This window comes from Trachemys scripta, chromosome 5 (assembly GCF_013100865.1).
Source record: "Trachemys scripta elegans isolate TJP31775 chromosome 5, CAS_Tse_1.0, whole genome shotgun sequence".
Classification (NCBI taxonomy): Eukaryota; Metazoa; Chordata; order Testudines; family Emydidae; genus Trachemys; species Trachemys scripta.
In genome coordinates this window covers 31,048,662-31,075,852 of record NC_048302.1, presented here as the reverse complement: position 1 = coordinate 31,075,852, position 27,191 = coordinate 31,048,662, and the positions used below count along the sequence as shown (strand labels likewise).

The 27,191-nt window shown below is 41.6% G+C and overlaps 1 protein-coding gene across 11 annotated transcripts in view; it reads left to right on the top strand.

The window, feature by feature from the left end:
• LEF1 (lymphoid enhancer binding factor 1) overlaps positions 1-27,191 on the top strand; it is a 99,603-nt gene that overhangs the window by 51,840 nt on the left and 20,572 nt on the right. For 8 of the 11 annotated variants that reach the window (XR_004645932.1, XM_034772306.1, XM_034772310.1 and 5 more), the window contains 6 exons: positions 7,339-7,471; positions 12,407-12,497; positions 15,455-15,538; positions 17,342-17,464; positions 18,657-18,819; positions 23,820-23,927. Coding sequence is in view for 10 of the 11 variants with exons in the window: in XM_034772306.1 (XP_034628197.1) it covers positions 7,339-7,471; positions 12,407-12,497; positions 15,455-15,538; positions 17,342-17,464; positions 18,657-18,819; positions 23,820-23,927 (702 nt within the window). In the remaining variant the exon portion in view is untranslated. The remainder of the gene's footprint in view (positions 1-7,338; positions 7,472-12,406; positions 12,498-15,454; positions 15,539-17,341; positions 17,465-18,656; positions 18,820-23,819; positions 23,928-27,191) is intronic. The other 3 variants (XM_034772312.1, XM_034772314.1, XM_034772315.1) reach the window with 1 other exon arrangement.

Sequence of the window (27,191 nt, the reverse complement as noted above, 5' to 3'; positions counted from 1 at the left end):
AACAAAGGTAATCTGGTAACTTGGTTTGACTCCGTCGTCAGATTTGTTGGAGTTTGTTTGTGTATATACACATTTAATACCTGCAGTGACTTCCATTGCAATGAATGGGGGTGACAGCATGAACTTTACTCCTCTTTAGTAAGGGTATCAGTCCACTTATTACCACCATATTCTCCACTTTTGCTCATGGTGTTTGGATCACAGGTTGTATCTTCCTTAAACTCCTTGTCCAATTGTTAACTTCTCCTCCTCATGAATACAAGCGTCCTTTGGAAGATTATTAATTTAATATCTTTCTCTCAGCACCCGGTGGAACAAAGTCTCCATTCAGCTCAATGCAAGTTTCCAAAACAGCTTGACTCATCGCTAGTGTTAACCAACAAACATTTTTGCGGTGGCTCAGTCTTGGGCTTTTTATAGTTTTGCACACTTGGTGCATATAGGATATCTTACAGCTGCTAGCTTTCACTGAAGCTTCAATTAATCATTTTTCCTTCACAGACCTTTAAAAATAGAACAAAAACGTTTAGGGGTTAAACTGAATCTAATATATGGCATTGTTATCCCCCCAAAGTCTTCTCAGATGAATTGATTTGAATGTATTCTTGAAGGGTGTTGGAGTGCTCATCCAATTTTTTTTTTTTAAGAAAGTGAAAATTCTGGCCAAGATTATTTTCAAAAGTGACTACTTTTGGATATCCCAATTACTGGTTGCTCAACTTGGAGCACCTTTAAATGCACTCTTCAGAAAGTCCTGGGGATTCACTGCTTGAAAATCAGACCCCTCTAAGATATCTCAAGTTGGGCCCCAAAGAAGTAAGGCGCCTAAAATCACTAGTCACTTCTGAAAGCTTGGCTTAGATTCTTTTTGCAGATATGTGGAATATGTTCTCTAAAGCCTTTCTTACAATGGAATGTTTTGTGGAAATTGTCAGCAGTGAAATTCCAGTTGTGGTAATGTCATAATGGTAAATTTCTTAAAGTCTAATGTAGATAAAGCCTCAGTAATCTGTAAAAGAAAAAGCCATCAGCCAGGAAACCTGTTTCTTTGTATTAACTCTTAAAAAATGTTCTGCTTTTGCTCATAAACTCCTAAAAAAAAATATTTAAACTGACATTCTGTGTATGGGAAAGATCCTGCTAGAAAAGTGGTTTCTTTTGTGGCTGCATTTATTTATTTATTTATTTATTTATTTATTTGTATTAAACACATTTTTGTTTTTCATTTGTGGAAATAGTAGGCGCAGTTGTAACATTCTGAATTACTTTGAGGCAACATCCAATCTTTCACTAGTAACTTTAGCAGTGTCGTCTGAATGCCCAGGAGGTGTCTCAAGATGTAAGAGGAGTTCAGCATACACAATTAAGCAAACTGTTTTTTGTTTGTTTGTGTTTTGTTTTTTTCTTTTTTTCTTTAGTTGTCAGGCTGGCCAGCTGTGCTGTGACCTCTCAGTCTAAATTGCAAGTTCTCTGGAGCAGGGACCTTATCTTACCTGCTTGCAAAGTATCTAGCAGTCTGTTAGCACTATGCTAGTAACAAATAATGATGTATTATTCTGTGAGGTCACAGGTCATGGCAAAACTTCCATGACGTGTGGAAGTGGCCCAGAAAGGATTCAATAAGTACATGAGATTCTGAAAATCACACCAATTACTGGAGATCTTATGTGCCAACACTGTGCTCCAATGGAGTTTTATTATCTGTTATGGAACAACAGAGATGGAGCCAGTGACGTTACTCTGTTCAACCTTAAAGAGCAGGGTTAGTTTTTAGCTGTTCAGGTGTGACTGCCCTTTTGAGCCTGGTCAGTGAGAACGTAACAGGCACACACTCGGGTTAATGGGCTTCAGTGTTTCTTTGCAATTAACCTTTAATGTTCATAAACCTAGTATAACATCTCTGACAAGGTAGTTTAAAGCATAACACAAGTTTTTAGGTTTGCAAATCTGTGAACCTCTGCTTCTTTGAGGTGTGCGGTGTTTTTGTTTTGGGGTTTTTTTTTTTTTTGTTGGCCATCATATGGGAGGGTGTCCTCCACCCTTTGCACAAAGATGAGATTATGTATGTGTCTTACAGCATTCTTCTAAACAGCGGAAGAAGGAAATATTTTGTTCAGTAAGTCTGGTCTGATTCTTTTCTCTTAGAAGGCATGTAATTTTTTTTGGGTATGCACTGATTGACATACAAAACAGTTGGGGATGTTTATTTGCTGTGGAATTTTAGGAAAATTTAAGTTCAACTATATTTTCCAATACAATAATGAAATGGGTGTTTGTATATACAAACATCAACATGCTTAACTACTCATTTTCCCCCTCCCCCCCAAAATACATAGGCTTCAATCTGTTTATATGCAATCTGGGAGTTGGGTGAGGAGCCATTTCAGCATATATATGACTTTATTAAAAGACCTATTTTTTTAAGAAGAACTGCATCATAAACTGCTTTATGGTATTGTATCCAAACATTGCATTTCAATGGGGGATTCAACTTCCTTTATAGGAACAACTCCTGAAACTCTTACCAGTCCACAAAAGTGGTCCATAGTCATGCAAATAGTCCCATTGTCTTCAGTGGGATTGATCAAATGATTAAGGGTTTACAGGATTAGATTCCAAATTTGTAAATTATTTGGGATGAAAGGTATGTTGTGTACACACAAGCATCACACCAGTATAAAAATCTAAACCTTGAAACTTGCATGTGGTAGCAATGGCTAATTTTTTTTTTTTTTTTTTTAAATTGTGTAGTCATTGAGTGTATACTGGATACTGTGCAAAACATAGAAGGCATAAATAGTCTCCATTTCCTGGAGCTTACAGTGTCTATGACCCAAACTCTGATAGGCCCTTGGTTCAGATCTATTTGAATTGCTCACGTCTTTGCAGTAAAGTACATTACATTATAGAATAATTGGGGAAAAGCTGATGTGCACAGTCCATAATACAGATTGATAAAGGGAAACCAATCTCTAAAATGGTTGAAGATTGGTTTCCTTTATCAAGCTGTACAAGAAGAGAAACCAAATTATTTGATTTCCCCTCCTACTCTACATGACCTAGATTGTGGCCATTGTGTCTGTCAATGCTCTCCAGTACAACATCCTATTACCTCTGGCTCTGGCCTGGAGAGAGATGGAATTCAACACATTCCCTACATGTTTTAGCTAGTCATCTCTTTTTGCAAAGACTTAAAAATCCACGTCTCTTCCCCCCCCCCCCCTTTTTTTTTTTTCTTCCCACCCTCCCTCTAACTGTGTCTTCTCACATTATACCAGAATAAAATACACTCTGGAAAGGAGACCCTCTGAGTGAAAAACAAAACCTTGCTAGCTTTTCAGCATGAGCAGGATTAATTGCAGTTATCACTTAGTATTGTAGTTAACACTTATAACATGATACAGATCCTGCTTAAGCACACTGACCTGGCAGCAACTTTTATAATATTCCTCCTGCTCTTTAAGGTTGAACAGAGTCATGTCACTGGCTTCATCTCTGTTGTTCCATAACAGATAACAAAACTCCATTGGAGCATGGTGCTGGCACATTGGGGGACTGGGGTGGAGGGGTGGAATGCAGCATATAGCGATGAAATGCCATAGATGAAAACCGACAAATATCAATTAACTTTAAAATGCCCTCTGGGTGTGTACAGGCAAGCTGCACTCTTGTGACTCCACTTCCCTCTCCTTAGAAACCTGTACCTGTTGTTCTTCTGGTGAAATTCCTGAGGGAGAGAGGCAGCTCTAAAATTGATCAGGGCTCCTTAAGAACCCTGCTGGAAGAGGCACTGAGAGCTTGCTACCACAATATAGCTGTACACAGTATAGATATTCTCCCTCCCCAAGCAACCTGAACTGAAAAAAGTGTCTATATGGGGGATAATGGTGGCATAACTATATCAATTTATATTCATATGTTATTCTGAATCTTTCCCACCTGTTTAGACCAGGCCTGATTGGCGCATCCCATTATATTATCCGGGTCAGATGACTCTGGCCTCTTCAGTAGAGTGACTGTTTTGGATGACATGCATTGGTCTCTGCCCCTCGCTTCTGGCAGATTTTCAGCCCATGAGGGCCCATGCCCCGGAGAGCCCAGTCAAGGGCCTTAAGATGGAGGGAAATGAATGGGTAAAGCACAGTATCACTCTTTCACTAGTACCAGACTTACAAAAGGCTTTTAATGAACGCCGAGCCCTGGTTGAATCCCTTTCCCTGAATGAGTTTGTGGAACATTGGCGTTCCTCAGTGATCACCAGAAGAACATTGATAAAATACATTTTAAAAAAAAAACTTGAAACTGAACATGAAACTTTCCAAGCAAAGTTTGATTCAGTGCTCCAGCTTTGAAATGAAATCTAGAGATATGTAGAATAGGGTACATCTTTGCTACTTGCCAGTAAGTAATCTGAATCTAGGGGTCTCAAGCACAGCCACTACCAGAAATGCAACTTCTGGCAAGCAGTGACTTGAAGGGGTAGCTGTGCATGGATCAGCCAATTAAGATCACTTTTTGACCTGGTACTTCTAGGAATGTCAGACTTCTAAGATAGTATCTATTGGTTTTAATTTTCTGTTCATTGATAGAGCTGGATTGAGAGACCTAGAGAGAATTCCTCTGTTCTTAGGATGGTAATGGCACATACAATAGTAATAAAGTTCCCTTCCCCACAATCCCATCACCAATGTGTCTGGTTCCTCATATATAAGGTTCAATCTCTAGGGATGAGTGGGTTGTTCAGTAGTCTGTCCATTCAGTCCTTGGGGCCTTTGCCATCCATGCCGGCTAATGGTTTTTTGGTGTAGACAACTATCCAGTAGGAAGTGGACTGATGCCACCATTCCTCTTACAGAATCACTATCTTGAGAGGGGGCTAGGTAAACAACATGCTCTACCTGCTCCAAGCACTTAAAAGCAGCATGTGGCAGGCATGCTGGATAACCTGAAGTCTGTGGTGTGTGAAATAAGATGTTTAAATAAATAAGTCACCAGGACACTGAAGACCTAGAGGATAGAAGGAAGGGCTAACTAAAAGCATAAATGGATAATATCTAAAACTAATTCCTGAGTAACCCTGCTACTGTGGAACATGCAGACTAATTATACTCCACATGGTACAAAAGGTTAGTTACCAGACTTGAACAATCAGTACTGCCTAACTGATGTGTGACGTAAACACATCCACACACCTACAATACACTGACTATTGTAGCTAAAGTTACTGCTGATTGGAGAGTCAATGCACGAATCTTGCAGCTAAAGACTGAGACATGATTTGCAAATCATCTGAAATTTGGCACCTATTTTATTTAATTTATACAAAAAGGAGGGATGAACAGCAGTCTGAGCGATCACCTTTAGAACTGAACTCCTACATATTATTGAAAATTCATATTGCTTCTATTATTTGGTCATAAAAATGGACCTAATTCTTGTTGGCTTTAAAACACCTACTAGCGCTGCTTTCTCTCTCCATCTTGCAAAATATAAGACAAGGCCAAAGCTTAAATTAAAATCCTCAGGTTCTTATCTCCTTCCCACAGGAAAGCAAATCTGTGCTGAAAACCGTAAAATTAAGAGGAGAGCAAGGATAGCATAATTTAGCAAAATATCATGGCACTAGATTCTGAGCTATATGACTGGAGGGATAGGTCAGACATTAAGAAGATACTGCCTTCTAATGCAAGTTCCTTAAGGTGGTGCTCTGAAAACAAGGAAAGCAGAAAATACTGCACTGGTTCCCAGCCACACTCCTCCATGCACTTTTATTAGCCTTTTTTTAAATTTAGTTATCCACTTAATGCTTCTCGTTCTAGAAGTCTAAAGAAATCCTTGATTTATACTTTGACATATAGTCCTAAAATCTATTATGCCAGGGTTTGAGTATTGGGATTTAAATAAAATTCATTTCAATGGGCTCTTAATTTTTTTCTCTTAATTCCAAATATTTGGCAGTTAGTGTCCTTGGTGAGCTTTAAGAGCATTTTTTGTCTGACCACTTTCTTCATTTTTAGTTAAAAACCTGTTTGTGGCATAATTATTTTTGCGGAGGGGCAGCAGACAGAATACTGGGGTAGAAATGATGAGTAATCTATCCGTTACGTGCTGGGATTACTATAGCATAGTCCTGCTATGAGAAGCGAGGAATGAGGATATATAGGAAAGTAGGTAATGTGCACATGGCCTGGTTGAGTCCCCCAAAAGAAGTTGTTTTCTAGGGGTTTCTTTTGGTAAGGAGTTGGGGATAATGTTTGAGCTGTGAGAAGAATTACTGCTGGTGGTGTTTCCTCAACTTCAGGGCTCTCCTGCGTCTATCAGGCAAACACTTTTTTGTTTTTAATGGCTGTCTGATTTGTAGAAAATATCAAATACAAGTGTGTGTTTTATTTATATCTGTATTTTTTTCAACACCCAGTTGGGAGCATATCACGACAATACTGGTCTTCTCAGGCATTTTTAGCACTTTTCAGTTCTTAGAAACTTAGTACATGTCAACCTAAGCAGCAGGGATCTGGTGCTATCCTTCTCCAGAAATTGAGCTGATACGTTTTGATCATAAGCAACCTAGTTTGTTAAAGGGACACTGTCGACTCGCTATACCCTAAATTACACTCTTGTGGTGGACTGTTCTGTTCCCTGCTATGAACTGAAATATTTATTTAAAATTTCATCACTCTTTTTTGGGGGATTGGGGTAGGGCAGAAGGAAGGAGACGATACCCCAGCAGTGTTGGAAATTTTCAACAGTATAGCACTGCATTAATGCACAAGAACCAGACAGTGACATCAAACAAAAATGACACTGATCAGACTGGTTTCACTGTTCCAGGCCGAACAAATGCAAACTGTAATTGGTGGTGTAGAGCTTTCCCATAACTTCATTTCTGCTGTGTAGTTGGTCCTATTCTGGTACTATGTGGACTGCTTGGCCTCTGCTTGCCCTCCTACTAGTCAGCTCCTCCTCTTGCTTCTTCCCATAACCCCACTCCACTAGGCCTCCCAAGAGCAGCTGCAGCTGTCTCTCTACCTAACCATAGCAACTTTCTGGCTGTTGCTTCAGCACCCTCTCTATCTGGTCCGCCCCAACAGTCTTCAGGCTGCCACTACAAGCTTGACTGTCATGCCTCATCCCCCTCAAAAGCACTCTGTCCTAGCAGGTAAGAGTCCATGTTTTGTATGTTTAGGAGCAAGGAGGTTAAATATGGTTAGTAATACAAATAAGAGTCTTTTTAAAACAAGTTACTATGAGTGTCCGCTGCCTCCCCCCCCCCCCAAAAAAAAACTATTGGAGAATTGAGAATTATTACTAATGCTTCTTGTTTTTACTCTCTTGCAGTCAAATAAGGTGCCAGTGGTGCAGCCTTCACACGCGGTTCACCCTCTCACCCCACTTATCACTTACAGCGACGAGCACTTTTCTCCAGGGTCACACCCTTCACACATCCCCTCAGATGTCAACTCAAAACAAGGTGAGGCTACTTCTAACAACTAAAGGAAAGCACAAGAAACAACCGTGAATGCTAGTTTTGGAGCTCTAGTACCCTGAAGCCCGCCAACATCACCACCATATCAAAGGATCTATTCTAAATCCTGGTTTCAAGGGTCTCCTAATTTTAGCAAATTATCTTCCTCTGAAACTTGACATGTAATGTGTTGGTATGGGACAACTATTCTTGCCTAATAGAAATATTTTAACTGGCTCTTTAAAGTTGGAGGACAATGCACATTTTTATCACTTTGCCTTATTTTGCTCATCAAAATATTTCAAAATGATTAAACAAAATTAGTCCTTGGCGCCCCCTGTTGTGCCCAAGTATTGCAGCACACAGACATAATATGAAATCTCAATGATTTGATACACAGGAAGGTGAGTTGAATTATATATCTAAAACCTTAAGTTCCTTGTTTTGTCAAACTTGTATTTCATGTCCTTATTTCCTTCCCATATTTCATCCTATTCCAAAATGTAGTGCCGTGCAAGAGGAAGTTTTCTTAGTGCCCTTTCTCTCCTTATTGCCACTTATCTTAATTGAGTAGTGGGCTGTAAAATACATGTGTAGTTTTCAGAACACACAATTTGAGGCAGTGTAAATATAACAGAATCTTGGGCATGTAGTTGAACTGTGTAAGATTTCTAATCTTGCAAAAAAACGGATTTTTTTTTTTTTTAGATGTCTGCGTCTTTAGATGTCAACTATTTCTTTGTGCACTTAAAACATTCAAAGCCAAATAGTTTTGTAAGTTTATCTCCTGGATGTAGTGGCCATTGAACAGATTTACAGTTTGCTGGGCAGCTTTGTCCTGCAACACACAAACACGATGTCACTGAATGCAATTTGTGGGGCTTCCCTGAAAGACTTGAGAAGATCTACACATCTTGTTTGAAGCTAGGGGTGGTGGTGGTTTTCACCTAAAACCATAAGGGTCTTGATTAATTTAGTCTCCTGGTTCAGTTGCACCTAAAACGTGGTGTGGGAGTGCACTAACCTGGATTGAGACAGGTCACCAGAAGTGAAGATGCACAGAACGCGATGGAGATGAGTGGATTTGAGAGCAAGGAAACAAGCTCCCAATGAGATCCCCCAAGAGAGGAAATGAGAAGGAGGGGAGTGTGGTGTGGTGAGAGCAGGGGATTGGCAAGGACAAGGAAGGAGCAAGTGAGGTGGGTAGATGCTAGACACAAGAGGCACAGTGATGAACAAGGTGAAGCTAGGGAGAGTGGAGGAGTGGTCCAGAGTAGAAGATAGTGGCACAGCATTTGGAGATAAGGAAAAGAAGAACAGAGGGTTCAGGGGCCAGGGTAGCCCAGCAGATGGAGCAACAGAGGCACAGATATAACGGATGCTATGATTATTAAAACAGGTAGTTAGGAGGCTGTAGAAAAGTCTCTTGCTTCCCTTGGATGTTAGGGCAGCCAGTACCACCCGGAGAAGAGAAAGCAGAGCTCCTGGCCCTCCGTAGAGGGCCTGCTCGGAGACTGCTCCCTTGGGTCTCTGATGGTCATGGTCTCTACTGGGTAAACAAAGGCAGCAAACTTGGCCTTGTGGTGGCAGCTGGCTCAGGTTGCATAAGGGACTAGCTATGTGCATAATCCATAAGTTGCCTCCCTTGGTTTCAATACTCTTGTATATGCCTGGAGGACTGCCAAGCTGCACAGCTAGAATGTGAAGGTCCATTGAGTTCTGGACTGGGGTCCTGGTGCAAGCACATCTCTAGACAAATCGTTGAGTACTGTCAGTATTGTCCATTTGAGGGAGGTTTTCTAAACTCCTCCCATGTATCCTTTGTGTGCTCATTGTCCTTCCTATGCCAACAATATCAATGGACTGTATCCAAGAACCAGTCACGCTCCTGTGTGATTTCTGTTTCACTCCTAAAAGGCTAGCTTGTGAGATAGTCTGAACTTAAGCATTGGGGCAAACAAGTATAGACCAGGGCACTACTCCAGCTCCTGCAACATGGACAATAGTACTGACTCTGCTGGCCTTGTGAGTCTTGCTCTGCGGGCATGAATGCAGAAGCTAAATATGTATATGAATTAATTCCTCATGGACTTTCAACAAATTACTCAGTCCCATTGCTATGATGTGCCCCCATTATGATACTGAGGTTTTATCCCTTATGTCAGAGTTGTCAGCCTTTGGTGGCTCATCGCCTGCACAGCACAGGAACTCAGAAGATGTTGAGACTTCAGCCAGGATTTGCTTTTCATTTGCCTTTCTGTACTACAGTTATTTTCCTCTTGTGCCCACCATAGGCCCTAGCTTAAAGTCCTCCCGTACTTACTTTGGTTCCTTCTGTTGTTGTTCTTCCTTTCTCCCTCCTTGCCAGATCGTTCTTGCCCTTAACACAGGGCATAGATCCTATTCTCACTGAACTGGGGGATTTTACAGTGCTCATGCCTCTGAGCAGATGAAAGGTTGCCGGAGGTGGGAATGAACGAGAAGGCTGGAGGCCTCTGAGGTGACCAAATATTCCACGGTTTTAGTCAAACTAGGTCTCCCAATTTAAATACTATCTGTGCAGCAGAACCTAGTAAACTGTAAAATGATCAGATGTCCCCGGTAAACTTCAAGAAAATTTGCTGTCATATGCTTCCATTGGTGTTTGTGTCCTACCTCCTGGTTACTCTTTGATCTGAGGACTTGATAAAATGAATTGCTTCAGATCCTAGTTTCTGGGTGTCTTCTTCTCAGGGCTCTGCTAGACCTTGGCATCTGGCTGTGGGACTTGCTGTCTCTCTGGCAATGGTGGTATGTTACTCAGCAAACCGTTAGCTCTTGCTGCACTCATCTTTCAAGGTGCCTTGTATTATGAGGTCTGGGAACATGTGGTACAGAATTGGCAAGAGTTATGCCAGCTTTGAACTGGTTTCGCCATACCCAAATCATTCTTAACTAAAGGCAGAGATGTCAATAGTTGCCATTGAGCTTTGTTATGTTACTGCATGACAGCCATTTCTCTAGGATTTATTCTCGGTTTTCATGCATGTGCAGCCTGACTTTAAGGTGAATCATCTGGGAGTTGAGGGTTAGTAAATAGTTACAAGACTCTTCTCTTTGTGCATGTGACTAAACACACAGCAAAGGCATTGTCCAAGGAGAGCAGTCCTTCCTTTTTGCTGTCCCATCATACGACAACAAGGGGTCCCTCAAAATGTCAGTAAATGTCACACAAATAATCAAAAGTACCACTTTCACATGGTATGTAGTCAGCCCATGCATTTTACTGCCATACCACAAGTGATCAACATGTTTCATACTGAAGTTGGAGTCCTTATAGGGCTGAATAGCTTGGACCAGGAGTAACTCGTGTATTTTAGTTCAGTAAGGGCAATCCAATCATATGTTGCCAGGCTTGGGAAGGAATAGCACCAGGCCCTTATGTAAAATTGAACAACTGGTTGCACACAATATAGTGGTCTCTTATTCCTTGGGAGTATTGAGGATTGGACATTGCCAGAGGCAAGACACTGGGCTTGTTTTCACTCAGTATGGCAATTGTTATAGAATCTGTAAAAGGGAGATGAAGTACTTGAGAATAAGCCAAATGAAGGTTCTCTTCTGTCAGCCATCACTCCCCCCCAGCCTGTAACCATGAATTTACCATAGATAAATTTTCAGTTTCTGGTCTTAAATTGTTCATTTCAGCTCCTACTGAAACGTCAAAACTGACAGAGTAGCAGCAACACCATTAAGGTGACATTTTTGCCATCCTCCCCCATCCCCCACTACAATTTTAAGATTTCTAACACACCCTTTTAAATCCCTTAATCTTAAATGCAGATTTTTAAAATCAGTTTATGGTCAAAATATATCAACATTAAGAGTCTCAAAGTAAAGATCACAAACGTTCCATCTTTCACCTTTAGAGTGTCACTATATAAATATTTAATATACATTTTCAAGTAGTTGATTTAACATGTGAAGTGAAATTTGCAATTCTTGCTGTTCCAAACCCCTCCTCCTCCTGAAACATATTTTAAATAAACCAATGTCTCTGTGGCCTCTAGCCATAATTCTTTCTCTCCTTGGAGCATAAGTTTTAGGTAAAACATGAAAACCACAGACCCAGTTGGGACTAGGATTAGTTTTAATCTTGAGGTGATTTTTACAGTTGTAGGACTTTGTATTCTGGGGAATGTGAACTGATGGATCGCTTCTCATAGGACCCTTATTTTTTTTCCATGAAACACTACCAGTGCAACACAGATTGACCTTGGAGCCCATAGGAGTCAACTTGACGAAGAGCTTAGTTGGAGCTGGAGTGACAATCAGAAGCCAAATGAATCATATCAAGTGTGACCATTACAGGCCTGAAAATGATTCTTAATTAACTACTGATCCTCTGTGGTAGCAAGTTTCCAAAATCTGTAAATTCATAAGGGAACCAGTGAAAAACGTACAAGTAACAATTTACCTAATCTGTTAGCTCTGCTGTGCTGCCTGTTTGAAAATGCTTTATTTTTCTTGTTTCATTTGGCTCTTCAGAACACTTGCTCAGGACTCTGTCAGTAGGTTCAGTGCAACACTTCAGAGATGTATTGCCACAGACTCTCCATACGATTTTTAGATTTCATGGTGGCTGCATTTATGGTCAGGGTTTTGGTTTTTTTGTCTTCTCCTTCCACTTTACTTTTCCCAAGAGGGTTTCCCCCCCCCCCCCCACACACACACACACTTTTTTTTAATCCTGAACTTAGTAGAGGATGCAAGCTCTACTTATTATTCTAAAGGCTGGAATTAATGGTGTTTTTCTTGTAATACTAACCAAAAATAAAGCTAGACTGACTTGTGTAGAACAACAGTTTTTACTGTGATGTTAACCATGTTATTTTTGTATTATAGTATTAATCACCACATTTTCACTCAAATACCAAACTTATTCTCCATGCTCTCTGACAGGCATGTCCAGACATCCTCCAGCTCCTGATATCCCTACCTTCTATCCCTTGTCTCCTGGTGGTGTAGGACAGATAACGCCACCTCTTGGCTGGTAAGATCCTCTTGCTGCAGTTTAGACATATGTTCACGCACATCCTCTCTAGGATTATTGAATGAATTGCAGAATTTATGAGCTAAGAAAAACATCACTACAGTGAGAGAAATGACTATTTTATTTTAGTTCGAAAGATCAATGTTTTTGATCTTTGAAATAAATTGGATCTGTTTTTTAACATGTACGGAAATTGAAATACATAGATTTCACTTTGAAGTGAGAATAGTTTTTATGGCTCACACTTCTGGGTCTTGACATTTGGTAGGATTGCAGAAAAACAGGTCTCAAGAAACTAAAGATCAATTTTTTTAACAAACAAAATTGCAATTACTTGTAACAAACTTTCAAGTATGGAATTGGTTTTTTTTACTGGAAATGGCACCAAAATAGAGAACAAACTTTATATTATATTCCTTACAGAATCGGTAAGATTTGAGGACGGTACTCAGTTACTGGAGAGTTCATATATTTTTGTTAATTTTTAACACTAGGGTAGAAGGATCCTCATGCTCAGAGTAGGATTCCTTCAGGAGCTAGTATTTACGTATAGCGTCTCCCATCACAGAATGATCAATAATGCTTCAACTGTCTGAGAATCTCCAAGCATTTTAGAATGGATAGTGTGTGTGTGTGTGTGTGTGTGTGGCTATCAGAGGACAAACTGAATTCAGAGGGGTTAAGTGAATTAGAATCCCATACCTTGTTACTCAATTCTGTGCCCTACCTAATGGTAAGTATTATCATTCCAATTTTAGATTGAGGGGAAACCAACATACATTTCAGACCAGATCGTGCAAGGTGCTGAACAGCCTCTCAACTTAAGGGGCCTGGCTTGTTTATCTTAACCAAATGAAGGTTGAGGAGAAATGATTGCTCTAAATTCATCAGAGGGATAAACAGCAGGGGGAGAGAGAGGAGTCTTTAAATTAAGGTCCAAAGTTGAAACAAGATGGATCAAATGGATATAAATTGGCCATCAAGAAGTTTAGACTAGACTAGACTAGACTAGAAATTTAGGTTTCTGATGGTCAGAGGAGTGAAGTTCTGGAACAGCCTTCCAAGGGGGGGCAAAAATACATAACGTGTTTTAAGACTGAGCTTGATAAGTTTTACGGAGGGGATGGTATGATGATTGCTTACAGTGGCAAATATCTCCAATGGCCAGAAATAGGACATTAGATGGAGAGGGCTCTGAGTTACTACGGAGAATTCTTTCCCAGGTGTTTGGCTGGTGGGTCTCACCCACATGCTCAAGGTCTAATTGACCGCCATATTTGGAGTTGGGAAAGAATTTCCCTCCAGATCAGATTGGCAGAGATTCAGGGAGTCTTTCACCCTCCTCTGCAGCATGGGGCAAAACTCACTGGCTGGTTTGAACTAGAGTAGAGTAAATGGCGGATTCTCTGAAACTTGCAGTCTTTAAATCAAGATTTAAGTAACTCAGCCAGAGGTTATGGGTCTCTTGCAGGAGTGGCTGGGCAAGGTTCTGTGGCCTGCAGTGTGCAAGAGGTCAGGTCAGACTAGATGATCATGATGGTCCCTTCTGGACATAAAGTCTGAGTCTGAGCTCTGGGTGCTCTGTGCATTGTGGTATCAGAACACAAATCACTTGCTGAAAACCACAATAGTAAGTTTATAGCAAAGACAGCGCACCTGATTTCCAGTTTACTGTTCATTGGTCTCGAGACTGAGCTGCCGCCTCACCGCTACCAGATCATTTCTGGTGGTCCTTTTCCAGCTTTGGTTAAGTGCCAGCATTTCTTCTGAATAGTTTCTTGATGCAAAGATTGGGAGGGTGTGGAAGGAAGGAAGGAAAGAAACTGGACGGAAAAGGAAGAAAAGGAGAGACTAATTGTAAAATTTGGAAATCCACTCAGCGGTGCTCACTCATACTTGAACATATTCCACAATCCGTTATGCTCTGCCTCTTTCCAGCTCAATTCTGTGTTGCAGCATTACTGAGATTTCTACTACTTTTTTCTGGTTTTGAGCACTGTTCCCCCCCCCCCCCCCCCCCGCCCCACACACGCATACTCACTTAGTGTGAAAACTCTCAGCCTGAGCATTATAAATGCCAGCAGCTTTGGAAGTCCCAGTTTTAACACTAAATCTGTCTATCAATAAGTGTTTGAATAGAATTGATGGAGCTTAGTCTTTCAAAGCTGGATCAATTATTCTGTCTGAACTTTGTTACTTAAGTGCATTAATCCTTGTTCAAGAGTTGCATCAACGCCAACTGGAAATAAAGACGATGTGAACTAAGCAGAAAAAGTTCAAAGTGTTTGAAGCATTAATTGGTGATAGAATTCCATATATAGAGACAATATCTTTTAAGAAATTCTAAAGAATGGTGGGGTTTCAAATGAGCTGGCTTTAGTCACTTGGTTGAAAAAAGAAAAGGAAAAAAGCCTTAAACCCAAGTGACTAAAATGTACTTTTCATTTTATTTATATTAATAAAATATAACTTTTCTTTAGCTTCTTAAAAGTGCTGACAACTTGTGACATGCTGTATGAGATGTAAAATGAAGACAGGCCTGGGATTTCAAAGATTTCCCCTCCCTCCCCGCTCAAAAGAAAACTCTCCAAATAGTTCTCTGGGTGTCACTGTTTATACACTAACAGTGGACCAGATTCTGGTACTCATACACTGATTGCAATGGGACTACTGTTCCACAGGAGTTGAGGGTATTGGAATATGGCCCAATGACTTAAAAGTAGGTAATGTTTTTTTTTTTTTTTGTGTTTAACAAAACCTAGATTACGAATATCTTTTCAGTGGGTGAGAGAGAAATCTTATTCAGTGCAAGCATGTAGACACCCATGAGCTACAGAATACATGGCACATAACTGTTTATGCTACCACGCTGAGTTCCCATCAAGTGCTTGTGACTCTAGGGTATCTTTTAATACAATATTATATTATTGATGGGTTCCTTTCTTCTGTGACCTCAGGCAAGGTCAGCCTGTATATCCCATCTCGAGTGGATTCAGGCAGCCCTACCCATCCTCACTCTCAGTCGACCCTTCCATGTCCAGGTAGGTGTAGGAGGTGAATGACTGACTGGGGAGTAACTGCTGGCATTAAAGGGCAAGTTGCTCTTCTGCTTGCATCTTGGTCTGCCTTTGCTTGCTTTTCAGTCAGCGAAAAATGTATGTATAATTTTTATTTAAAATGTTTGTGTATGTACAGTTTGCCTGGATCACACACTAGTCTCATTCAGCATTTCCCTGGCAGTCAGTGAAATATTGAAATTAGAAACACTTACGAATTGTGTTAACCGATAATCAAACCATTTCATATCAAATGGGCATTGTTCGTTAGACACAACGTATTAGGAAATACCCCAGTTTTTATTCTTCAAATATGAAACCAGGCAAAACTTCTCATTCTAGTTTGAATTATGTAATTACACTCTTAAATAGTTCAAATTGGGTACTGTGCCATGTGGAAATATGCAGAACTACTCCCAAGTTGGAATTTCTTAGCCCAAAGCTATTCGAAGGAAAGGGATGCCAACAAGCTGTAAATACACACAGTATGTCTGTACTGGTGTGTGAATCAGGCACTATGTTTACAAATTAGTGCAAGCAAGCAATGCTAACTGAGACTTGGCCATGCCAAACTCCAAATCTTCTCTGTGTAATGCTTTTGCACTCTGGAAAGATGGCTTACACATCCTGTGCTTGGTGTACACAAGGTTGCAATGTCCCATCTCTGCATTTTGTTTTGCTTTCACACTGGGCTTTGGATTGTCCACTTAAGTGGTGGGCTCCTTACAACTTTTTATATGGGCTTCTGTGTTTAATTACTCTTCCTCTACTCATTTTCAGGTGAACTACAGGCATGTTTCAGTCAGGGTATCCAAGAGGAAAATAGCTGCTCTCCCCACAACAAACTTTACCCCTTCTCAACCTCATTCTGTTGGGTTACTGGCTTCTCTTGTGCAAATCACTGTAGCATAAGCTTTAACACTAACAAATGCAGTAAACTGTTCTCTTTTGGGGCTTGATCCTGCAAGTACTGATCACTTGGGACTGCAATCCAGCAAGCTACTGAAGCATGTGCTTGCTTTTACAGCAGTGAGACTATTTCGCATACTCAAAGATAAGCATGTGCTTCAGTGCATTGCTTGCTTGGAGCCAGAATGCTCAGCACTTTGAGGATCGCACCCCTGATTATAAGGATGATTTTTTTTTCTTCTATCTTAACACAATGAAAGGGAAAGTCCTCTAGTTCTGGAAGAACCAGTTGGTTTTCCCTTCTGGAATACCTGATTTGCCTTTACAGTTAAAAGATTTAGCCCAGAATGTCGGGGAAGTAGGGGTATAGGTGAAATGATCTTGGACCCTTACATGTTTACTTTAAAATATTTTGAAAAGCAAAAGGTTCTAAACTAAATACCAACATACCTATGGGGTTTTTTGAAAGGACTGTTCTCTTCCTTTTTGCATTTTCTTTTTCTTTTTCTGCATGGCAGTTCCCTCCTTTGTTGGCTGGTGATGGATAGTTTCAGTATTTATATGCTGCTGTGGAAATGCCCCTTTTGGTTATAGGGAAAGTGTATTTTTATTGATATCTAGTGCAACAGTAGGTATGTTCCACTTCCTTGTGCACATTGCCATCTCTTTATCTGAGAGGTAATAAAATAACTTCTTCCGACCAAAATGTTGGCCTATTTTGAATAAGCTTAGATACAATGCATGAATCTTCGCTAACTAATTTTTACATATTCTTTGTTGCAAGCTCTGTAGTGTTCTACTGCTAATGTACAAGTTTTGGATATGCAGTCTGTTCTTCCTATTGTTATAGACTCTCTACTTGGTTGGTTTGTTTTTTAGGTTTTCACATCATATGATTCCTGGTCCCCCAGGCCCTCATGCAACTGGAATCCCTCACCCAGCTATTGTAACACCTCAAGTCAAACAAGAACATCCACACACTGACAGCGACTTAATGCATGTGTGAGTCTGCCTTTCTGTGCTAGCCCTTAAATCCTGAAATGTTTGCAAATTAATAGTTAAAAGGAGGGCTGAGAAGTTAAAAAACAAAGCAAGTGTCCTTCATGGTCACTCTGAATTATGATTCTGTAAAGTTTGCTATAACTAAAGGTGGGAGTGGATGGCTCATGGGAGGAGTATTGATATGAAGCCTTTATTTCTAGGTCACTCCCTTGAATATTATCTAAGGTGGTAGCTGCCGAAAGCTGTATTGCCATTTGATGGCTTATCTGAAGCTAGGCTTGTGAGCTGATACTCAGTCAGTTTCTAGTGCAAAGGTGTTGACTGCAAAAACCCGACCCATCTAACCCCCCCTGCTCCCTGTCCCTGCCTGCCTGCCTCGACCCCTCTTCAGACCCCTGCCCCCCTGACAGCCCCCCAGAACCCCCAACCCATCCAACCCCCCCGTCCCTGTCCCCTGACCAGGGCCGGCTTTAGCAAGAGCCCAGGAATCGGGCTGTGCTCCGGCCAGGGTCGCGGGGCTTGGGGCTGGGCCGGGCCAGCGCGCTCGGCTGGAACTGGGGCTGCCGCCCTGGGGCCCGAGCTGGGACAGAGCCGCCGGGGCCAGGGGTGCTCTGCCGGCGCCGCTCGGCTGGAACCGGGGCCAGTGCCCTGGGGCCTGGGCCGCAGCCACTTGGCTGGGGCCGGAGGGAGCCGCTCGGCAGGGCTGGACTGGGCCGCGTCGTGCCGCGCCTCCCTGGAGCCCTCCTCCTCGCGTGTCGTCCCCTCCGCCCCCACCGCCCCAGCTTACCTGCTGCTGCCTGCCTGCCCCTGCTTGTTTTCAGACTTCCCGCGAACATGTGATTCGCAGGAAGCAGGGGAGGGGGAGGAGCAGGAGGGCGGAGCGTTCAGGAGAGGGGAGGAGGGGGAAGTGAGCAGGGGGAGGGGTGGACAGCTGTGGGGCCGGGTGGCATGCTAAAGCTGCAGGGGATGGAGGGAGCCAGGAAAGGGCTTTGGCTGCCGAGCGGCGCTTGGCTGCCACTTTTGGGTCTATAAATAGCCGACCAGGGGGGGAAATCCCGGACATTTTTAGATTTTTAGAAATCTCCCCCGAACGGCTATTTAAAGAACAAAAAGCCGGACATGTCCAGGGAAATCCGGACGTATAGTAGTCCTAGTAAATAGATGTGATGTCTTTTCCCCCACCACATTTTAGGAAGCCTCAGCATGAACAGAGAAAAGAGCAAGAGCCGAAAAGACCTCACATTAAAAAACCTCTGAATGCTTTTATGTTATACATGAAAGAAATGAGAGCAAACGTCGTAGCAGAGTGTACTCTGAAAGAGAGCGCAGCTATCAACCAGATTCTTGGCAGAAGGGTATGTACAATAATATGTATTTACTAGTAATTGGTGTATATAGCCTTTTTAGAGGGTTTTAAGGCAAACTTCCTGGCTTGATGTGTTGACTAGAATACACGTATTAACAGTTAGTAGAAGCAAGGATATGCAACTAAAAATAAAAACCTGTTATCTTGGTTTCATGCAGGGGAGTTAGCCATATCATCAGACTGACCCCTCTCTTTTTGACTGCAGCACTGGACATAAAAGTTGTGATTGTGTCTAATGTGTATATTACCATGGACTGTCTTAATATTTTACTAACTCCATCTTGGGAGTTAAAAGCAGATAGAAAGAGACTTTTATTAGATTCAGTTGATCTAAAAATAAAATGCAAGTTCTAAGTAGGACCACAATCCATCCCTCAGACTTGTCTACACTTAAAATGCAGCAGCAGCATAGCTGTAGCTTCAGTGTAGACACTACCTATGCTGAGAGGAGGGATGCTCTCATTGTTGTAGATAATCCTCAAGAGGTGGTAGTTCGGTCGACAGGAGGATTCTTTGCTGTTTACACTGGAGGTTAGGTTGGTTTAACTGCATTGTTTGTGATGTGAATTTTTCACATCACTCTGTGATGTAGTTATACCAACCTATCTTCCTACTGTAGACCAGACCTTAGAATTATCCATGCCCAGCATGAGTAAATTAGCCAAGGAGATGTAGTGCAGCTGTGTTGCCTTGGTACACTGCATTTTTACTTACTTTAGAAATTATCAGATCAGAATACATGCCAAGTAACATGATTAAAAAGCCCCTCTCTCTCTCTCCTCTTTCTATGCAAGTTCTGAGACTGCCAATAAGATCAATTTTTCTCTCTCTTCTGGGACTTCTTTAGTTTGAGCTGTGCTTGCCAGCTACCTAAAGCCCTTGGCTTTTAAAACAGAGTTTGGTGTCAACGTGATTACGGTTCTGTTTGTAAAGAATATTGTAAAGTTTGCTTCCTGGCTCCATCAAAACATGCTTTTATTTGATTATGATTATTCTTGTATATAAAAAATAATATACTCACCTCCTCTCCACTAATCATTCCAGCCTCGATGCTCCATTTTGTTTATCTCACAAGTCTCAGAATCTTTTAATCCAGGCTATCTCGCTAATTTCATTAATGTACCTCAAGACCTACTTTTAAGGTGTGTCGACAACTTTATGTGGCTCTTACTTTCTAACTAACCCACCACCACCCCATCTCCCTCAATGAAACAAAACAAACACAAAATGTGTGTGTGTGTGCACGCCTTTTGAGTGTTTGTAACCTTAGGCCTGGTCTACACTCTAGTTAGGTTGACCCAGCTACATTGTTCAGGGGTCTGAAAAATCCACATCCCGAGTAACACAATAAAGCCGACTAACCCCTGATGTAGACAGTGCTAGGCCAATGGAAAAATTCTTCTGCTAGCTCTTCTTGGGGAGGTAGATTACCTGTGCTGATGGGAGAACCCTTCTGTTGGTGTAAATAGTGTCTATGCTGAAGTGCTGCAGCTGCACCACTCTAGTGTGTCAAGTGAAGATGAGCCCTTATTTGCTCTCTCTCCTTCATCCCCTTTCATTGCCTCTTGTCATTTTGACACTCTGCCTCAAAGAACTTGTATTCTGACACCCTTGCAGGCTTTTGGGCATTCTGATGCTATTGTGAAATGGTGACCTCTTTGACAAATTCCTAGCTGTAAGTGGGAAGAGTTCCTATTCTCTGAGCCTCTCTGGAGTCTAGGTTTTAAGTTGGCAGCACTCTGGGATCAGTGAGAACTGTTGCCTGTAGTGGATGCAACGGTTAAATATCAGAAGACATCGATATCTAATTAAAAAAAAAACTATGAAAATTGCGGAATCTGACAAAATGCAGCTTTATGGGTCTTTCATGTCTATTCTATAATGGAATTAGAACTTATCTATAGATTATGATGGCTCCTAATACCTATCTTAAAACAAAAAAAAAAAACAAAAAAAACACAATGCCCTATTACATTATCTGATGCTTTGTTTTATGCCCATAAAAGCCAGGAAATGCAGCCTTAAGGCTGCAAATCTAGGCTATCATTCTAGCCTTACTAGCATAGTTATACCTGCCCTCTCAACCAGCCCATCACAGTTGATGACTTTGTGAATTAAGGTCTCTGTGCCAGCTCCAATGTGCATTCTGAACACTGAATTCTCTTGCTTTCCTGAGTTGTTTTTTTAGACCCTGAATTTAAATCCTTGTTTATAGTAGTATTAAATGAAACCTTAATTTGAGCATGTGTAGCACACTTTCAAGAGATGTGATATGGGAGAACATGTCCTTTATCCAAAGGGGCCTCTGCACTTGTACAAGTAAATCTTCTGCAAGATTTTGAAGTCCAGGAGTCTGAACAATTAAGTCAATGAGAAATGAAACTCCTGCTGCTCTGTCACATCAGAAACAGTTACATGACCTTTAGGAACCCGTGACCCCAGAAAATAAAATGGAATTCCTCGTGCCACTGCACTTTCACCTCCTCATGTTGCATGTAAACTTCCTACTAAGTTTTGAATGGAAAGATGAGCTTCCTTTATTAGAAAGATGTTTTTATTTTCATGGTCATAAGGCAGCTATATTCAATGCATCATTTTGCTATAAACCACATAATCTTCCCCAAAATGTGTTTATCTTATCTTAAACACTATTCTAAGCATTTTCACTTTCCGTGCATTGGAGCAGAAATGCCTAAACTGGCAGCTAGTTGAGGTACTCTGACCTTTCTAGTCTAGCCTCTCTTTCTATTGAAATCTGGCTGCCTTAGTTGTGTCTACCTGCTGCCTGAATGGTGTTCTTTGTGTGGAATTTGTTCCCTAGCTGATACTTCCTTTTACTGGGTGTCCCAGATTGACTGACTGCTCAGATGTAAAAGACTAACATTATTTATTCTGGAATAGTCCGTGCTCTTTGGAGAGCATTGAGATACCATGCATTTAGCTTGGTAGAAAGACATCAATAGGCTAGATTGTTATGCTTTCAACAACATATTGGAACTTGCCAAGTTAAAACCAAACCTTTACTGTGCATCTTTGACATAAGTGTCGAAAAGAGAGACATTAAAAGGACACTCTTGACCTGAAAACCTAGTCGTTTGTTAAAAGTAGTTAGAAGCAGGAGTGCCCACCTGAAACTGAGTCTCCCTGCTAGTTTGTCACGTCATTATTTTTAAAAACAACTCTTCCATGTTGTGTGAAGAATCCAAACAAACAAGGGAAATGGCTCTTCTGGGGAAAACCATGAACTTGACTTTGCACAAGTTTAAAAAGTTATCTAAACTCTTTAGTTCTGAAGTAGAAAAGGGTCGAACATTGACCCCTGTTATCTGGCAGTGCCCCGCAAATGATGCAGGTTAGATTTTAAAAGTGGGAATAACAAAGCATCTCTTTTTTTGGCCTTTAGAAATTCACTAATGAAGCTAGGAAGATGGAAAGGAGAAATGTTCTTGTTCCAGTATTTTTAGAAACTTTTCTCTGTACCCAGAAGCCAGCAGAAGACTGGTTTAGTGTTTGCAGGGGGACAGGTCACAGGCAGAGCTGCAGATGCCACTGCAATGCGGAATTGATGGTTACTAGGATGCGCTTGGGCTATCTGGTTGCCTTACTGGTGCAAACTTGCAAAAGTTAATTTTCTATGTTTTCATAATGCCTAGGAGTCCCAGTCATGGAACAGGATCCCACTGTGCTAGGCACTGTACAGATACCAAACAAAAAGTCCCTTCCCCAAATAGCTTCTGGCGTTCTTTCTGTAATTTCATTTACCAGCCTTCCCGTTGGAGTCGAGCCTATAGAAATATGGATATATTTGTTTTTAAACCTAAGACAGGAGGCTCTCTTGTATTTGAGCCTGACTTAGTACTTTTTCCACAGTGGAGAGACAGCCTGGCATAGCCATGCCGGCCTTTCCCTGTACTGTAGACATATGTCCTGTATGCTGATGGAAGGGTTTTTTCCATACATTTAGGAACATCACCCACATTCTCCCATTGACACAGCTGTGCCTTTATTGAGGTTGGCAGGGCCAGCTCCAGGTACCAGCTCAGCAAGCAGGTGCTTGGGGTGGCCAAGGGGAAGAGGCAGCACGTCTGGCTCTTCGGCAGCAAGTCCCTCGGTCCCTCTCGGAGGGAAGGACCTGCCGCCGAAGTGCCACCGAAGAAGAAAGTGGCACAGTGGAGCTGCCACCAAAGTGCCGCCTATCGCGGCTTTTTTTTTTTTTTTCCCCTTACTGCTTGGGGCAGCAAAAACCCTGGAGCCGGCCCTGTCTGTTGGCATAGCTGTGTCTGTCAGGAGTGTGGCTTTTTCCCCCCCACCCTGACCAACGTAGCTATGGCAACCTAATGGCTGAGTGTAGACCAAGCCTTAGGCCTAGTCTTAACTTAAAAGACCAGTCTAGGTACGTTGCTTGGGGCTGTGAAAAAATTTGCCCCGAGTGCTGGGGTTAGGTTGACCTAATCCCTGGAGTAGATGCAGCAAGGTTGATGGAAAAATTCTTCCATTGACCTAGCTACTTCCTTTTGAGAGACAGATTAACTACACTGATGGAAAAACTCCTTCCATCGATTGTAGGAAGCATCTACACTATGGTGCTATGGGTGCACAGTTTCACTGCTGTAGTAGAGACATACCTTTAATATTTGCACTCAGATATGTGAAATGGAGAAGGTTGTGTAAATGCAAATTTGTTTTATTACCAGTACTGTGGGCTTCTCGTGTGACGGTGGGCAATCATGGCTCTCTGAATAGATTATATGGAGAATCCTGTAGTTGGCATAAACAAATTTTCTCTCGCTCCAGGCAGCTGGCATTTATAATGCTGACAAATGTTCAAATGGTTGGGTAGGAAATGCAAGACCTCATGATCAGTAATGAATTTCTTCTCCACTTGCAGTGAGACAGGACCAAAAAAGGGTCACAGAAACATTTGTTCATGAGACACATTGCTTGGGTGTGATGTATTTCCTAGTTTAACACTGTTTGTTTTATTTCCAGTGGCATGCTCTCTCCCGTGAAGAACAAGCTAAATATTATGAACTAGCTCGGAAAGAAAGGCAGCTACACATGCAGCTTTACCCAGGCTGGTCTGCAAGAGATAACTATGTAAGTCATTTACTGAATGGATATTTTCAACTAGTGTTTCCTAACTTTTTTTTACTTTTAAAAGGCTCTGGGAGGTGGGGTGGTAAAGGGCCATAAAAATTTAGCCGTGTATTTACTTTCCTTTAAGGAAATCTGCTTGCTTGTTGCATTAGTGCTTCTTGTGTCATAATTACAAATTAGTGTGGAACTGAGTGGGTGGAGTAGATAAGAAGCAAAGGGAGTTTAGTCATCTTAAGTCCCTTAGACGTCTCTGAAAATCATAGTCTAAAATGACAATGCATATAGGTGTAAAAGTTTTGGTCTTCACTTTAAAGATCAAAGTTTGGAATACTTTGTAGCCTTAATATTTTCTGACTGATGCATTCTGTCTTGAAATGCATGAGCATGATGCCTCATATTTTTGTGAAAGAGGAAACTCAAAGTTCAACATGTAGAATTAATGAATTAAGATTTTTTTCTCCCGTAAGATTATCATATGTCCTATACAATTTATTGTATTACTACGTATAGCTCTGTGAAAGTAACTCTCTTCAAATTTCACGTGCTGTTTTCCATTTGGTCTTGGCCGATTGCTATCCAAAAATCTTCTTTTGAGAAAACTTCCACAGAATGGACACTTTTTTTATAGGAGAACATAAAAATCATTGTGTTTGCAGCAAACTGATCTTTATCTCAAATCTTAATTTCCCATTTCTCCAAAAATCCTGAATTATTTTGAAATACCAAATCAAGTTGTCAATAAGGTTTTCAGCATGTGAGGCCACCCTGAGTAAGAGCCAAAGTAGAGGAAAAGACTTATTTACAGTGTCTGATGGGATGTTCCTTCATAAATCTCTTAAAATTACATGTACAATGAACGGAAGGAAAATGCAGTTGGCTAAAATCTGGCCCTTGCTCATGCTGCATTCTGGAGTGAATATTCAAAGCTGTGGAGAGAATTTAGCCTTGTGAAAGCCAAGCAATTAAATTAGGGTTACCATATTTTGAGTGTCCAAAAAGAGGACACTCCACGGGGCTCCAGCCCCGCCCATGCCCCCGCCCCAACCCCGCCCCCTTGCCCTGCTTCCGCAAACATTTGATTCGCGGGAAGCCTGAAACAGGCAGCAGGTAAGCTGGGGCGGGGGGGGTGGGAGGAGGAGGCGCGGCCCAGTCTGGCCTCCCCAACCAAGCGTCTCTCTCCAGCGGCCGGCCCCGGCCCCAGCGTCTCCAGCCTGGCTCGGCTCCTGGGGTGCCGGGCCTGGCCCCCGGCCGAGCGGCCCCGGGCCCAGCACCCAGCAGCGCCAGCCCCTCCCTATTTTCCCGGACATGTTCGGCTTTTTGGGATTTCCCCCCAGATAGGGATTTGATGCCCAAAAAGCCGGACATGTCCGGGAAAATCCGGACGTATGGTAACCCTAAATTAAATATCAATCTGCTGCTCTGAAAGTGTAGCCTTTTGAATCTGTTATACATCATGAAGGCTTATCCAAACTGATCTATCGCCCATTAATTGCTGAAAAGAAGGCTCAAAACTTAATTTCATAGTATGTCTGTGCTTGTAACTACTATAACAGGTCAAAATGTGACCTGGTCAAATGTAACGGGTCAAAACATGAAGCTTGTGATTCTGTAGGAAGCAGCATCCTAGCCTCCAACTTGAGAGACCAGGGTTTAATTTCTTCCCTGCAACTTGGGATCTTGGTCACTTAGAGAAATGCACTTTACTACACTATCTTACAGGTGTTGGGAGAATAAATATGCTAATGATTGTGTGATGCTTTGATCCTATGGTACTGGAGTTAAAGCTGCTTTTTTTTTTTTTTTTAGTTTTTGGAACACTAAAAAAGCCTATTTGTGAATTCAGGTTGAATTTGACTCAGATTTTCAACAAGAAAAAACAGAAGAATTTCAAAAGAAAAAATGTTTTGTTTTGACTTTTTTGTGTCTAAACATTGGCCACATTTTGAATTTGAAAACTTCCTATAAATAAAAACCCACACAGACTGAAAAACACCAGAAAATCGCAAAATAAAGCACTCCAGCTGTTTTGAGTCAACTGAAAACAAATACCTAAGATAGCCCATGGCAGCTACAGTTTTCATTATAAACCAGTTTTTCTTAGGGTATTTTTTTATTTGTGAGTTAAACTCGGGGGGGGGGGGGATTCTTAGCAGTGGGGTGTTAGTCAGGTCAAGTGGCTTCAGGGTTATTATCTTTACCAAAATAAATGGCTTATTCCCACCTGACTCCCACTCCCAGCTATGTTAACGCACACTTATTAATTCTGGTAAGCCCTGTCTACAGTAAGAGATTGACCTGTTCCACCTATTAATAGGCTGTTCTGTGCCACTCATCACCATGGTATTTGTGCACCTCACCACAGAACTCTCCTCTTACGGAATATTCCAAGTTGCAGCTGCATCAGGCTCCCTGTTTTGTTGCATGGCCAGCCCAGCAATACTCCATAGATGAACCAGAGAGCTAGGCAATATCTGTAACAGTGCCTTGGGTAGGAGAACCAGCACCTGTGTGAGGAAATGCTGGCAATAAACTAGTTAACCTAATACACTCATCCTTTCAACCTCGGCAACTACAAGATATAGGGGAGACCATAGGGAAGTTGGGTTTGATGTCTATCTTCAGTGCAACACCTCCAGATTAATGACTCTCGGTCGGCATTATTTTCAAGCCCAAATCAGAGCATGCTGCTAGCCCAGGGGTAGGCAACCTATGGCACATGTGCCGAAGGCGGCACGCTAGCTGATTTTCAGTGGCACTCACACTGCCTGGGTCCTGGCCACAGGGACCGTGGGGCTCTGCATTTTAATTTAATTTCAAATGAAGTTTCTTAAACATTTTAAAAACCTTATTTACTTTACATACAACAATAGTTTAGCTATATATTATAGACTTGTAGAAAGAGACCTTCTAAAAACATTAAAATGTATTACTGGCATGTGAAACCTTAAATTAGAGGGAATAAATGAAGACTCGGCACACCACTTCTGAAAGGTTGCCGATCCCTGTGCTAGCCATTACATTCTGACAGTGAGGCAGAAGGGCCATGTTGAGACTCTCTTGGGTATTTTTGATATTGCAAATAAGGGCACTCCTGTTTTTGGTGTCACCAACTGTTTTGTTTAGTACTCTATCACACTTCTCTGGGTGCATGCATATGATGGACCCAGCATATGATGCAGTATGCTCTTGGACACAAGGTTGCAGTACCTTTTTCTCTTCTCTTAGAAGAATACAGTTCTGTGTTGCAGAGGTGATGAGCAGAAC